This window comes from Wyeomyia smithii, chromosome 2, assembly GCF_029784165.1.
Source record: "Wyeomyia smithii strain HCP4-BCI-WySm-NY-G18 chromosome 2, ASM2978416v1, whole genome shotgun sequence".
Classification (NCBI taxonomy): domain Eukaryota; kingdom Metazoa; phylum Arthropoda; class Insecta; order Diptera; family Culicidae; genus Wyeomyia; species Wyeomyia smithii.
The window spans coordinates 89,778,362-89,792,030 of NC_073695.1; the positions used below are offsets into that span (position 1 = coordinate 89,778,362).

The 13,669-nt window shown below is 37.0% G+C and overlaps 1 protein-coding gene across 2 annotated transcripts in view; it reads left to right on the forward strand.

Annotated features, from left to right (window-relative positions):
• Nucleotides 1–13,669, forward strand: part of LOC129726046 (protein rhomboid) — a 165,908-nt gene that overhangs the window by 4,753 nt on the left and 147,486 nt on the right. Inside the window, exons 2-5 of one of the 2 annotated variants that reach the window (XM_055682607.1) lie at nt 1,646–1,930; nt 2,027–2,333; nt 2,708–2,731; nt 2,794–2,967. In XM_055682607.1, the coding sequence (XP_055538582.1) occupies nt 2,103–2,333; nt 2,708–2,731; nt 2,794–2,967 (429 nt within the window). In that variant the 5' untranslated portion in view covers nt 1,646–1,930; nt 2,027–2,102. Of the gene's footprint in view, nt 1–1,645; nt 2,334–2,707; nt 2,732–2,793; nt 2,968–13,669 lie in introns of both variants that reach the window. The other variant, XM_055682606.1, reaches the window with a different exon arrangement.

The window sequence follows — 13,669 nt, forward strand, 5'->3', positions numbered from 1 at the left end:
AGTTAAATTCGTTTCTCACTTCTAGGTAGATCAATCACAAAATTGTAACTTCTTTAAAATAGCGCATAACTAATAGAATAACTATGCTGAAGACACCACAGCTCTGAAAACATTTTTTGGATCTAAACAATTCGATCGCGTTTTTATAACTATGGAAAGAGTACGCGTTGCCCACACGATTCCGAGTTATTTTCCAATATTCCGATAAAAAAATATTGTAAACAATACACCCTAAACTACTGCCACTCAAATTTTCCTACAGCTTTTTTTCCGTGACGCAATTTGATATGGGACACCCTTTAGTTCAATGAAATTACTTGTAAATTTCACCTGATCACCTGCTTGTTACATCCACATCCATGACTACATAAGAAAAAAGAAGCATAAATAATTTCTATTGCTATATAAATTATAACGATTATAATTTTGGAACCAACCGTGAGATTTCACGTCGATAGGCGCCAGGTAATCACACGATAAATAAATTCTCACCAATAAATAAACTTTCTCTGAAGCATAACACGCTGGTGGCAGAATCCTTCAGAAGTCAGAAATGGGTTCTCAGTTAGTAAAAAGTCCGTTTCCTTGCTTCCAGTTTGATTAAGTCGTGTTGCGTACACAATATCGTGTGGCGGTATATGGCTAAAACAAACATAAATTATGTCCTTGTGCTATCCAGATTCTGTCGGCCGATAGGGTCCAGAAGGTTAGGCGTCGAGGAGTTCATAGATGATCACCGGTCGAAACAATTCCGTTATTTTATGGTGGAATCCCAGAGTTCGGGATAGCGGTGCGTTGCTTTTCCACACTGTAGTACATACACGCAAAGGAAAAGTTTCAAATCACGATGGTGCATAAGCCAGGGAGAAAGCGTGCATGTGCCATCCAACACGTCGAGGGGGAAATTTTGGGTAACGGTGTAGGTTCAGATAGACGTTCGAGATAGACACAGGATTAATGGTCTGTGCAGTTTTTGAATTTCTGGTTTGATTACCAGCATCTGTAACCGAGCTGATCATAGATAGGATACGTTTGAGCTAGGGATAAAGGGGATTCAAAACTGGTTAGTTGAACAGTCTTCGTAAATCGATTTTTCTTTGTCCACTTGTATCATCGAGTTAGTTTATTCTAATTCTAGCAAAGATGTGTCTCAAATGGTCGAAAAGTGAGGTAACATTTTTAATGACACTTCGGTAATATGTAGGTCCCACATGTTTTTCATTGAATTTCTCTTTAATTAAAATAAAGGGCTTTTCGCAGAATACCAGTCATAATGGCAGGTTTTTGCAAGCGTTAGTTTTAAAATATTGTGAAACTAAGGGTACAAGATAGTTTCTTTCACTGTTGCCACAGAACAGTGTTATAAACAGAACATTCAATTTTCCATAACCTTATAAATACTTGAATAAATACTTTTGCGAATTACAGTTCCTCAGCCTCAAATCTCAAGTTAAAAATTGTTTTCTTGCCAACCATTTCAAAAATTACCCATGAAAAGTTATTTGCTGCTTTCATATTTCAAGATTGAATATTCTGTCAAATTTGATTGAAGTAAAATCATTGACATTGATAAATAATAGTCTAAATCGACAGTTTATATTTTTTCACTAAATGACGAAATTCCTTTTTTTACTTTACAATACAGAAACCATCATGCCCAGGAGAAAGGTGTGTTTGAGGTGTCGCTCCTGGAGTTGAGTACATGACGCTACGCGGCATTTTCGCATCTTTTATACGACATAAAAAAGAAGAAGGTTTGCGTGATTCGGATCCTTTAATTCAAGTCGGTGCGTGTATGTTTCTTTTCGTCGAAAGCCGGTTGTATTACAAGCTGACATGCGTCGTACAAGCGAAATTAAGTGCTGTAAATTAACCACCAAATTGGTTGAATGCTCTGTTAACAACTGCCACTAGTTATAAAACATAAAAAGTAAGACTTATAGTGTTAAATTCCGACTATTTAGCATTTAATATTAAGGTAAAATTGAATGAATCATTACTAATCTGATCACCATGTTGCTGGCAGAAATTAAGAATCGGTGACACGGTGGAGGATTTGTGTTCTAGTTTCGTGTAAGTGATGTGCGCATTGATAGGAAGCGATGTGGGCTGGCTTTGAGAGAGTGGGTAGTGCATCTAAAGGCGATGGTGCCAGTCACAGTCAGCAGGAAACGTTGGCCGACATTGAGCATATTTCTACGATCGCTGGTTCGCTCGGTAGCATCGGAACAATATCGCAGTGCGCCGATGGAGAACCCGCTTACGAAACAGATCACACCGATCTTAATTCCGAGTATGACGAAACGGAGATGCGCAGGGAGCTCATGAAAGATGTAAGTCTTCAAGTATTTCGATGCGATATGACGAAAATTCTAAATATTTCAATAAACGGATTTCGATTAAACTTTGCACTGCTGTATGTATTTAATAGAGGTTTTGTTCTATAAAATTAGTTCATCATTCATGATGGGTTGAAGAAATGGTTCGTTTGATTGAAATTGTGTTTCCGAAACTGTAATTTTATTATCTATATTATGGCTGGAGATATGATTTCGTTAGACGCACCAATTTACAATATTTTTTTAATTGTATTCATTTTTGAGTTGTTCTTACATGCAGTTATTTTTCTTACAACAATACATACATATATGTACCGTTACCTAACTGAAATGATTACTTTGGTATTTTATTTCCAATTTCTTTTCAGAAATGGCGACAACTTTTCGATGCGGTAAGTTTTAAAAGCAATATACATACATAGTTTCTCTTAATAAACTTAATTTTTTTTCTTAGTTCGATCCGGAGGGATTTGGTGAAATCCCAGTGGGTGACTTTATTGATGCCTTAAAATCACCGGAATTTCTAGCCAACGTACCTCCAAACAAACGTGACATTCTGTACGATCGCGCGTTAAAAACTAAATCCTCGGGATTGGAGGCAATCTCATTCCAGGACTTTGTGAATGTGGTAAGTGGATATTTGATTGTTAACACTATGTTAGATGTATTGGACCCTAAAGTTCACAGTGCTGAAGCTGAAAATCGTTTAATTTTATTTCGTACTTTTATCTATTTCAAAAGATAAATCAAGAACTCACAAAAGCTGAACACCGATTTTTTTTCCACCCTGCCGGTGAATCTGAAAGGTAATATGTATGAAGTTCGACTGGGTTTATGGGAGCAAACGTAGTTAAGATTGAATTTAACGATGGATTTAGAAATGGGCTTTTCTCATTGGAAGGTGAAAGTAGATTCTCATACCACCTTTTATGGCATTTCTGTCGCCTATCGGTTTCTAATACGGTTGACCAATTCGTTTATCATTTATGGGTCATGGTGCCACTTATGCTGTTACTAAGAGCAAGCGCACCGGTGAGTTGCCATTTGAGTTGCTATTTTCACAACGCTGGCCGTTGCTATTTTGGATAGCAACCGATTTTCGCACCGGTCGTTGCTAATGGGGATTACCAATTCCACTATCTCTTTTTCACACCGGCAGTTGCCAATTTCTAAAGACCGTCACTAGCCAGCGTTGGCAAAATGTTTGTTTGTGATGTATTTCGCATATTTTTTGCGTATCTAGTAATAACCAACCTATCCGTCAGTCAATCTTTTCCGAAATGATCTACGTTCTTTCTGCTTCATAAAATGTCCCCTCCATTTCACGCAACTTTGTTTTAACTTTGTTTCCGTTTTCCCAAGTTATCGATAGCATAATTCTTTTGCAGGTTTTTTTACTTGTGCGTACATGGATTTTTTCATCCTTACATGTTTATTTAAAGTAATTTCGTAAACTGGGCACGTCCCGCAACGTTGGCTTAAACGACTATTCTACTGAAAGCTGGCGAACTTTCATTAGTTGTATTCTGTATTCTATGATGTCTTGGTTCCCACAGTTTGCTATTAATATTTGAAAATTTGCCACAAAAAAAAAACTTGAATATAGAACGCGGAAATTGTTTTCGAGTATTTGGTTGATTCTTCGCAAAACAAATTTCCTTATACGCGATTAAGAATATGGTTTTTGGAATGATTCGGGGCGGCTCTCAGCCTAGTAAATAGCCAAACATTGACCGCCATACGGAGGAAGGTGCCATCCAGCGTTTTAACAATATTTTTATGGGAAACACCCGTCAATACAGATGACCATTTCCAACGCCGCTTTCGAATGCATCTCAGGTTGTTTTTGAAGATTGAAACAGCGGTAAAGGAGAAAAATAATTTTTTATACAACGACCGAACTAAACGGGAAAATAGTTGGTAATACTCCCGAGCAGATTTGCTTAAACCTTCCAGGTATATTGAATAATATTGGCCAATCTTGTGAGGATTTGCGCTTTCCGCATCGTGTAGGTTGCACACCAAAATGCCAACCAAAATGGTCATTTCAATAAAAACCTATACAAAATGTTCACCTGCCCGAAAAAACACCCTGTGCAAAAATTCAGCTCAATCAGAAACAAAATTGAGTAGTAGTTCACGCCGACACTTGCGTTCTACGACAAGCGAGGCAAAACATCTCGTCTTCCGTGGCCGACCAATTGAGTCCGCATTCGAAACACTCATCATCTTCGTAATATTATTACGAACATTCACTATCGAGCACAAAAAAACAACAGTTTGACATTTTATCAAATAGCAACGATTCGGCTCGTTGCTATCGCGTTGCCAAATTTAATAACTTGCTACTACCCGAGGTGGGGATTGCTAATTCTCAAACCAACATAGCAATGCCCGGTGCGGTTGCCGCGTTATGGTGGGAGTTGCCAAACTAGGTTTAGAAACTTCAATATAGCCACTGGTGGGCTTGCTCTAAAAGCATTCTCAAATTTTTGTCACCAAATTATAAAAATAAAGCAAATTGTTTGTTATTTTTAATTTGAAATAGTTCGGATTTTATTGAATAACTCGTGATCACATAAAGTTTGACTTGCATTGGTCGGGTAAAAAATAAAGACTCAACGTTTGAGAGTTATCTTTCCAGATACTGCCAATTCGTGCCCAAACACGTACGAGGTGTAAAAGTCACATTCCGAGTCATAATAATTTCGTTGTAAAACGACCAGCAAAGGTTGTGCATTTCTACCTTTCACCCATATATGCTGCGTGTGCAGTGTTTTTATGCTAGGCATAGATTTTTTTTATGTTTACTTTTGTCTCGTTGTTCGATGTAGGTCAGTTTTTTTCAGAACATGGGAGGATTGTTTGACTGCATTTTGCCGTTTTATTAGCGTCAACATACTACAAGCTGACTACAGTCTGGACGAAAAAAAAAAAACAAAGACGGATAAAATGCAATAATTCATGACGAAATTGAATAGAAGTTCGACCCAGAGCAATACTTTTGAGTTAGGAGACCGCCTGACCGGTTTGATAGATCGTGTTGAAATGTCGGGATGAAGGTAAAATCAAAATCGAAAAAGAAAAGTTATAAAATTAAGATAACAAAACGTCACGTCTGTATGTGTAGCATACGAAGATAAGACTAGGCAAGGACACTGTTTTCTGTACTACCAGAGAGCATGCACAGTGATGCAGTTGAGCGTAAAACGTAGTTTATGATGTCGAATTATAGCATTTGCCACAACTTCATCTTGGGATGAATAGCAATGGTTGTAAAACAAGTTTAATGTAATGAATGTGCAAATTACAGTACATGTAGTTATAATTAGTTATTTATATTATTCGTCACGGAATTTTTTCCGTCAAGCAGCTCCTACTGTGCATTGACAGAGGAAATATTTATCTTACGTAATTCTTCCATTTTCACCTAAATAGAATTGTATTAATTTGTATTGGATCTCTGACACCCGTTCCCGTTGTTGCTGGCGGTGACCTACAAAGGCGTCCTCATTCCAGCCGCAGGGGCCAATAATGCTGTTGGACCATACGGCGATATTGATGATTGTGAGGGATTACCTGCGGAGGTCTTCCACATTCCGCTTTGTACGCTTCCTTGCTCCGTGATAATTTATTTTACGAAATTAAAAAGCTAGATGAAAACAAAATATCCGACGATCAGTTCGTCCCTAACGAGGCATCTATTTAGACACAATTAGTCTTTATGTTAGAGGACAGTTTTATAAATCTGTCTTCCCAGTTGCCGACATTTCAGGACTGACCGGGCAGGGAGGTCTCCGTTGTGAACGGTGTGTGCAAAGAATTGTGCGCTTTTGCTTCGGAATTTGTTTAAAATTTTACCGCCGCTGTTGTGTCAATATTTGCGCCTACCCGGTGGCCGATGCACGTATTGAGTGGAATTGCGTATACTTCCGGTTTTGGATGTCCTTAAAGTAACACACTAACATCGGACGTTTGATGTTGGTTTGTTTAAGCTCTCATCCGAAATCTGTAACCTTCGATTTCGGGTGCATTGCGTAATGCATATGAACTCAACTGCCCATAAATGCATAACAGTCCCATGTGAATTTTCATCACTTTTGAGATAAACCCCAGAAACTTCTTTACAGTACGTGCGCTCTCAAAAATCACAAAAAAAAGCTATGTTTGTTGCTAAAATGATGAAAAAAATATAAATTTTGGTCAGTCCCACGTTACAAATGCATTTATAACAGGCTCAGAGCTAAAAACAATTAATAGACAATTATAGTAACTTTCATTAAATGACCAATTGAAGTGTACTAATTGGAACAACCATAACCTTATTGCATATGAAAGTATTCTGCCACATATATTTACCTCGGACGAATGCATGTTTTAATATTTTGTTCTTTGATTGAATCAATAGGAAGAATAAAATGCAGTGATTTTCATGGGTCTACTGCGTTTTACTCAGTTGTACGTTTTTGGCAGTGTGACTCTTATGCGTTTATGGGCAGTCAAGTATTAAGCTATTCGCTATCGACGTTATCCTGCATTGCGTAACAAGTTGTTGACAGAAATATTGATTTGGCATGAACAAGAGAGACATATCATAAAGTCACATACTGAAGATATACGTCACACTGGCGATTATGTCATGGTTCAGTCGAATTGTACGTAATTGTAGTTGATACTTGAAGGTCCCTACACCTTTCAAACTGACTCATGTTAGTCATTAAACAATATATTAGTTAGAAAATTTGTAAATAAATACAAAATTTTATATTGAAACAAAAGAGGTTGATTTTCTCATGAATTTATGTTTTATTGAATCTTGACAATGTTGCGAAAGTTTTAGTAAAAAGTCCAGGACGAAAATATGTATGAAAAGTGTTGACCTAAAAGTAAAGTCTTCGGATATTTTTCCACATTTTTTCTTCTACTATTTATATTTAATCGTAAAGTTCTTAATGACTAACTTTATTCATCCAACTTAATATTTCTTTAATCTAATATATCTAATGATATTTTCAATATTTTCATTTTATTTTCTTGATTTTTATTTATTGTTAATTTACAAATTTCTGTAGTCAAAAAAAAAATCTTTTCTGTGTATATCTTTTTACAAGGCATCATCAGTTCCCTACAATGCTTTGAATAAAGCCTGTGCCAAAATGCATACCCGTTTACTAAGTCAAATACATGTTCAAAGTTTCGTTCAAATAATTGGCTCATATACCTTTATAGAAATTTTTAGCCTAAATCCGGCCCTGCAAGTATTGATGGTCACACATTTTATTTCAATTCGGCTCTATTCAAGCCTTAACACATTCTCTTGAGAAAATGTCAAAAAAATTTACCGCACTTGTGCAGTATGTCTCAAGTGTGCATGAAATAGCATGTTGAAGTAAGCAGGGCTGCGAAGGTACTCCGGGAAGGAGGTCTTACATGACTAGAAAGCCAAGTTTTTTTCGTGCATTGTGGGAACTTTCTGAATGAAATCGATCAGAATGAGTATTCACAGACTGTCAGTCATGTTTGCAGGCCAGCATCTGCTAAAACATGGACCTGGACCATAGATCAAATATGGATGTTTAACGCCGTGTTGAAATCCATAGTGGCGACTTCCAATTTTAGGACCAGTGGATAAAATTGAAATCATGTTTAAATACCTCCAATACTGGTATTTTCGAAACAAGGATCACTCTTAGGAACCTTAAGGTACTCCCTCCTGAGTTGGACTAAGTTGACGGGATTTTGAAATTCAGGTGGATATCACTAACCGATCATTTAGCGCAACTAATTACTGATCCACTAACTGAAAAATAAATGATAGCTTATCCATGAACACTCATCGCCTAATCTTTCTTAATCTTATTCTTAATTAATATTCTTAATATTCAAGGCTAAAAACTTTTCAACATTGTTAACGGAAATGTTAAAGACAGTATTTTCACTCGCACAAGTTGAAGCTGACCTTCAATGTTTTTCAGTTTCAGTGAAACTCCAGTCATTGAAAAAAATGAGATGTCTCATTTGATATCGATAGTATTTGATCTGAGTAAATTTATTGCTTTAAGTCGATAAAGTAGATAAGGATTAGAATGACAGTGAGTGTACGCAGGAAAAAAATAATCGAATTTAAAAAACCGATCATGTACATTCTATTGATTGGCGAAAATAAATCGGACATGGTTAAGGGGTGCCTTAAAGCACTCAAAGTTGTGATTTTCCGAGTCGCTCATATACCAACTGTCATTGTAGCTATTTCGAGTAGATTTAATTCGTGATTCAAAAATCGAAGAACAACGATAGAAAATTTTTGAAAATCACGCTTCGCTTAGAAAATGCAGCTTTTTCAGATGATATAAAAAAATGATATAGCTAAACAACCCAATTGCATAAAAATTGAATTGCGATGAAATTCGCGCCGAGTCTGCTGCAACAGTTTGTTGCATTGTCCTTTGAAAGCATAAGCCTGCATCGTTGGATACATTGTGCACTGCATTCATTGCACGCATTTAAACTCAATCGATCAGAGTGTGCGGTGCAAAAAAACCCAAACTATCGAGAGGAAGCAGATTCAAGTTGGATTCAAATCTGGAAAAGTGTTACGCAGTTCAACTTTGCACGAGTTCATGCCATAACTGGTTTTCAATAACTCTAAAGCCTGTAGTACACTCTTTGACCGAGCGTCAAATATTTGTCTCTTTTTGACAGATAAAAATTTGGTCAAAGATAATTATTTGTCACTCTCCAATTTTAACATGGGGCAAACGTGGGCAAACAACAACCATGATGTCAAATAAATTTGACCATTATGTCAGAAGGTCAAATATTTGACCATTAGACAAAGAGTGTACTACAGGCTTAATAGCACAATACGACATCTTTAACCCATCACATCTGTGTAAAGTATGAGCCAGATCAAAAATAATTGATTGAAATGCTTGCCCTATGTTGCGTGGAATTGCACAGGTTTTCCAGTTGATCCACCAAGGACATTGCAGCGGCAAAAGTACCGGGCAAATCCGCCTGCATCAACTAGCTTGGAGAATTGGAATCGAGCTGTGTCACAATTCCTTACTTGATTCTCTTGTAACCTCACAGGAAACACGGTTCGGTGAAGATAGTGCACCTGTCTACGCGTTGCTCTCGCTGCATCCCGCTAACGTAATACGCATGTCGTTCGAAGAGTTCAAGCGGAAAACCGAAAGTTTCGTGATTTTTTACGGAATTTTTGTTGGAAAGGTGGAAGTTTGGTATCAACATTGCAGCAGCATGAGAGCAGACCGTAAGAACTTGGGAGAGCTGGATCTTATAGATCTGCTCGCCGAAAGCCCGTACAGCACATTACGTCGGATGAAAACCAAGCTGAGGTCAACAATGGTTGAGCAGCGGTTGAGTGCTCTCTGCTTGCTTAGTGTTAATCGGCAGATGGTTAACAACAATCGTGAAAAGACACATGAACCGCTTCCGGAACGTTGATGTTTGATCGCCGCATCATTCAGCTGGCCTGCATCGTTCTCGAAGAGGTCCGAGCGTAACTCCGTTTTCTTAGTCGAAGACAAACTCGGTGATGTTCGACTCCAAAATCTGCTCCGGGGTTTGATACTGAGGCTGCTGCTGCTGGGCCGCCATCTGCTGTAAAAGTTGGGTCATCTTGAGAATCATATATTTCCGGTTGCGGCTGCTGATCAACTCTATCTTCTGCCATGTTCGTGAATTCTTGAGATTTTCGTCGCCAAAATTATATGTACAAAGGATTAAATGAACAAAACAGTTTTTGCTAAAGAACATCTATTTATATTCGAGGTTGGGCAAAAAATAATCAAATTTTCCACTCTAATGTCAAGGGCAACTTTTCACTGGTTGCCTTGATGTAACAATCGCTAAACACTAGTATTTATTTCTATTTTTCAAAATACCATTTTTTTACTTTTAAAATTTTGAAGAACTCGCCCCCCCTATTCGAAATTCTGGCTACGCCCATGCGCCGGCCCCTTCCTTGCATGCAGGTGCGAAGAGGGAAGGGATGTGAGTGCGGCCTTCGATCTTTGGAGACCGTGTTAACAACTGTATCTCCACAAAGATAACATTAAGGAGATATTTGTTAGTAGGGAAGGGTACATTGTATCAGGATTTACCTTGGGGAACATCCATAATTCTCAAAAACATACCTTGTATCATAAATGAACAAGAAAAGACAAGTAAGTCATAAAAATAACCCTTAACAGACAAAACAGTGATAAAAAAGAACAATTAGAGAAGCCCATTTTTTTTTCTTAGTTTAATATTTGCTACGTAGCTTGGCTTGACACCCCACCCTCCCCCTCGTCACAATTCGTCACAAAACTGCAACCCCCCTCGCTCCCCTTTGAACGCTACGTCATTTATGGATGTTCCCTTGATAAGTAATGCGATCTTACATACAACTTCTACTCGTCTCTATTTAGCTTTTTTTCGGATTAGTCTATGTGCAGCCGGCTGACTAGAGAAGGATAATTAGCCTTTTCATATTTGGTACCGGCTCAGACCAAGAGACAGTTAGATTGCTGTTGAGGCCGCGCACAGCGCTATGGAATATTTTCATACCAGCAAGCGGACAAAAATATTTTCATCATTTTTTCAACGCTTTCGGTAGTTTTTATACTTGTTATGATGAAAAAAGTTACTGAAGATCATTTGCGCCTGGGTTGCGATCAAATTTTGATAGAGGCGTGTGTGTATTTTTTCATGAAAAGTGAAAATTATGCATGGAATTGTGGAAATTCAGCCCCTTCCCTCCTTTCAGACCTCCCATTTTTCATACGCTTTTGATTACTTCTAAGGTGTAAGGAACATGAAAGTTAAGTTTGAGGAATATCGGTCAAGGCGAATCGGTCACAGCGATTCTAAAACAAAAAATGTTTTTTTAAGTGCTCAAATTTTGCCCAAAATTGCAGAGGTTGTTCACCAGCCAAAAAAAAAAGATTCGTATTTTTTTTTTATTTACTTATTAGGGTGTCCAGTAGGGTGTCCCAAAAAATCGATGTTTAAAAAGTCAAGGTGCTCAGCCCTAAATTGAAAGATAATGTTATTTGTAGCATTTTTGTAGAATATTTCGTCTTTCTAAATAAATGTTTTCAGGTTGCTCAAACGTGATTTTTGAAAAATTGACTTTTTTGAGCTACAAACCCACTCTTTTGCACTTTTTTCAATTATGTTCGATTCCTAAATTTTTCCATATATTTTTCTTTTTTTGTGAGATTGTTTTTGAATATTTTGCATGGTTTAGTTTAGCATCGCATTCAGTTATTTGGCTCACAGAGCCCATTAAACATCACAAAAAAGAGATTTTTTCCCATAATTTTTAGATAAAACCCTTCAAAACACAAATAAATTTTTTTTTGATCATCAACTGAAATTTTCATTACAAAGCAGAATTTATGATATAAATTTACATGAAAAAAGATCCTTGATATCTTATCCGGGGGCTGAGATATTAACATTTTCATATGTGATGGAAAACTATACATTTTAACAAATTATTTTGGGCGATGAAAAATTACAATGTTTAGACTGTAATCAACTTTTGAATCTCTATTCAATTAATCGCACAAAAACGGCAAAATAAACAACTGCGCAATGGAGATATTGAGCTTAAGTGGCATTTTTGTGAAAATGCATAGTTTTCCATCACATGTAAAACACCAATATCTCAGCCCCACGATACGATATCAAGGTTCTATTTCCACGTAAATTTTCGTCTTGAATCCCGCTTTGCAGTATAAAGTTCAGTTCTTGATAAAAATATATTTTTTTTATGTGTTTTAAAGGGTTTTATCTAAAAATTATGGGAAAAAATCACTTTTTTGTGATGTTTAATGGGCTCTGTGAGTTAAATAATTGAATGCGATACTAAACTAAACCATGCAAACTATTCAAAAACCCCCAAAAATAAAAAAAATATATGGAAAAATATGCGAATCGAACCGATTTGAAAAAAGTCATTTTTTCATAAATTAGGCCGTTATAAATTTTATTTTATTAACCCCCCCCCCCCCCCCCCCTTCAAAAATCTTGAATATTGGAAGGGGAAGAAAATAAAGCTCAAACCGTTTTGTTCATTTCATTGGTTTTCCGACAGCATAAATGCTTAATTTAGCAACAAACAAGTCAGGTGACAGCGAGAGTGTCGTCGATAGGCAAGCGAAATAAATAATAATAATAATAAAGTGTTATTTTTCAACATTTATTTGAGTGCAAGTTACAAACGTCATAACTTGCACACAAACTTTGATCAAAGATATTTCTTTTTTTTCGTCTCGGTGTTATTTGTTTTTTGCCACCTCCTCTGCTAACTTTGATAACCTTCGAAATTCGAAATTCGTATCAGCCTTACGTTTGGGCAACCTGAAAACAATTTTTTAGAAAGTCGAAATGTTCTACAAAAATGCTAGAAATAACATTATCTTTCAATTTAGGGCTACGCACTTTGACCTTTTCAACATGGATTTTTTTTGGGACAGCCTAGTGTCCAGTCAAAATAGAATGAGAATATATTTGATTTTGTATATTTCCTAAAGAGACCAAAAAATTTTCAAAACGTTCCAAATCGCTTGATCGCAACGTCTGCCACAGTCCTGAAATTTCGAAAATTTCTCAGCTATGTGTCTACTTTTTTTCGAACTAAATTTCTATTTTAAACAATGGCTTTCACCCGTTAACATTCAAGTTCATTAAGCAGACAATGTGTGCAGCAGGGGAAGCGAAAAATAAGTGAACTGGAAATATGATACAGATTTGGAAAAGTATACCGCATCCCGACGGGACTTGAACCCGCAATCTCCCTGTCTACGGCATGGTGTTTTGACCAATTAAACTACGGGGGACGGTGGTACTGTTCCACAATCTATATGTGTATCACATTCCACTACTGACTTACAAATTCTATTGTTCATACCTAACTACACACACTGCTGTGCAAGCGTTACGACTGAAAGGAATGTCCGATCACACACAGAAAAGTCAGCTGATGCTGATAACTCTTATACTGCCTATAATCGCATACCAGTCCCACCTGCATTCTTGTCGTTTTTGTAGAGAAGTTATGGTACATCTCTATCTCATTATATTATGTCGAAAATATGGGAATAAACCACGCGCAACAACTGAAATAACTCAAGCAAGAAAAATAACTTTACGCGTTGTTTTCTCAACATGATGAAAATTAAGATGGGACTGATATGCGATTATAAGCAGTATAGACCTGTGTAATCGTGACCAAAGTCAGTCTGCCGCTGCATATTCCACGCAACTTCAAATGATATTGCTCTTAATTTTCAAACAAAATCGTGGTTTACGTC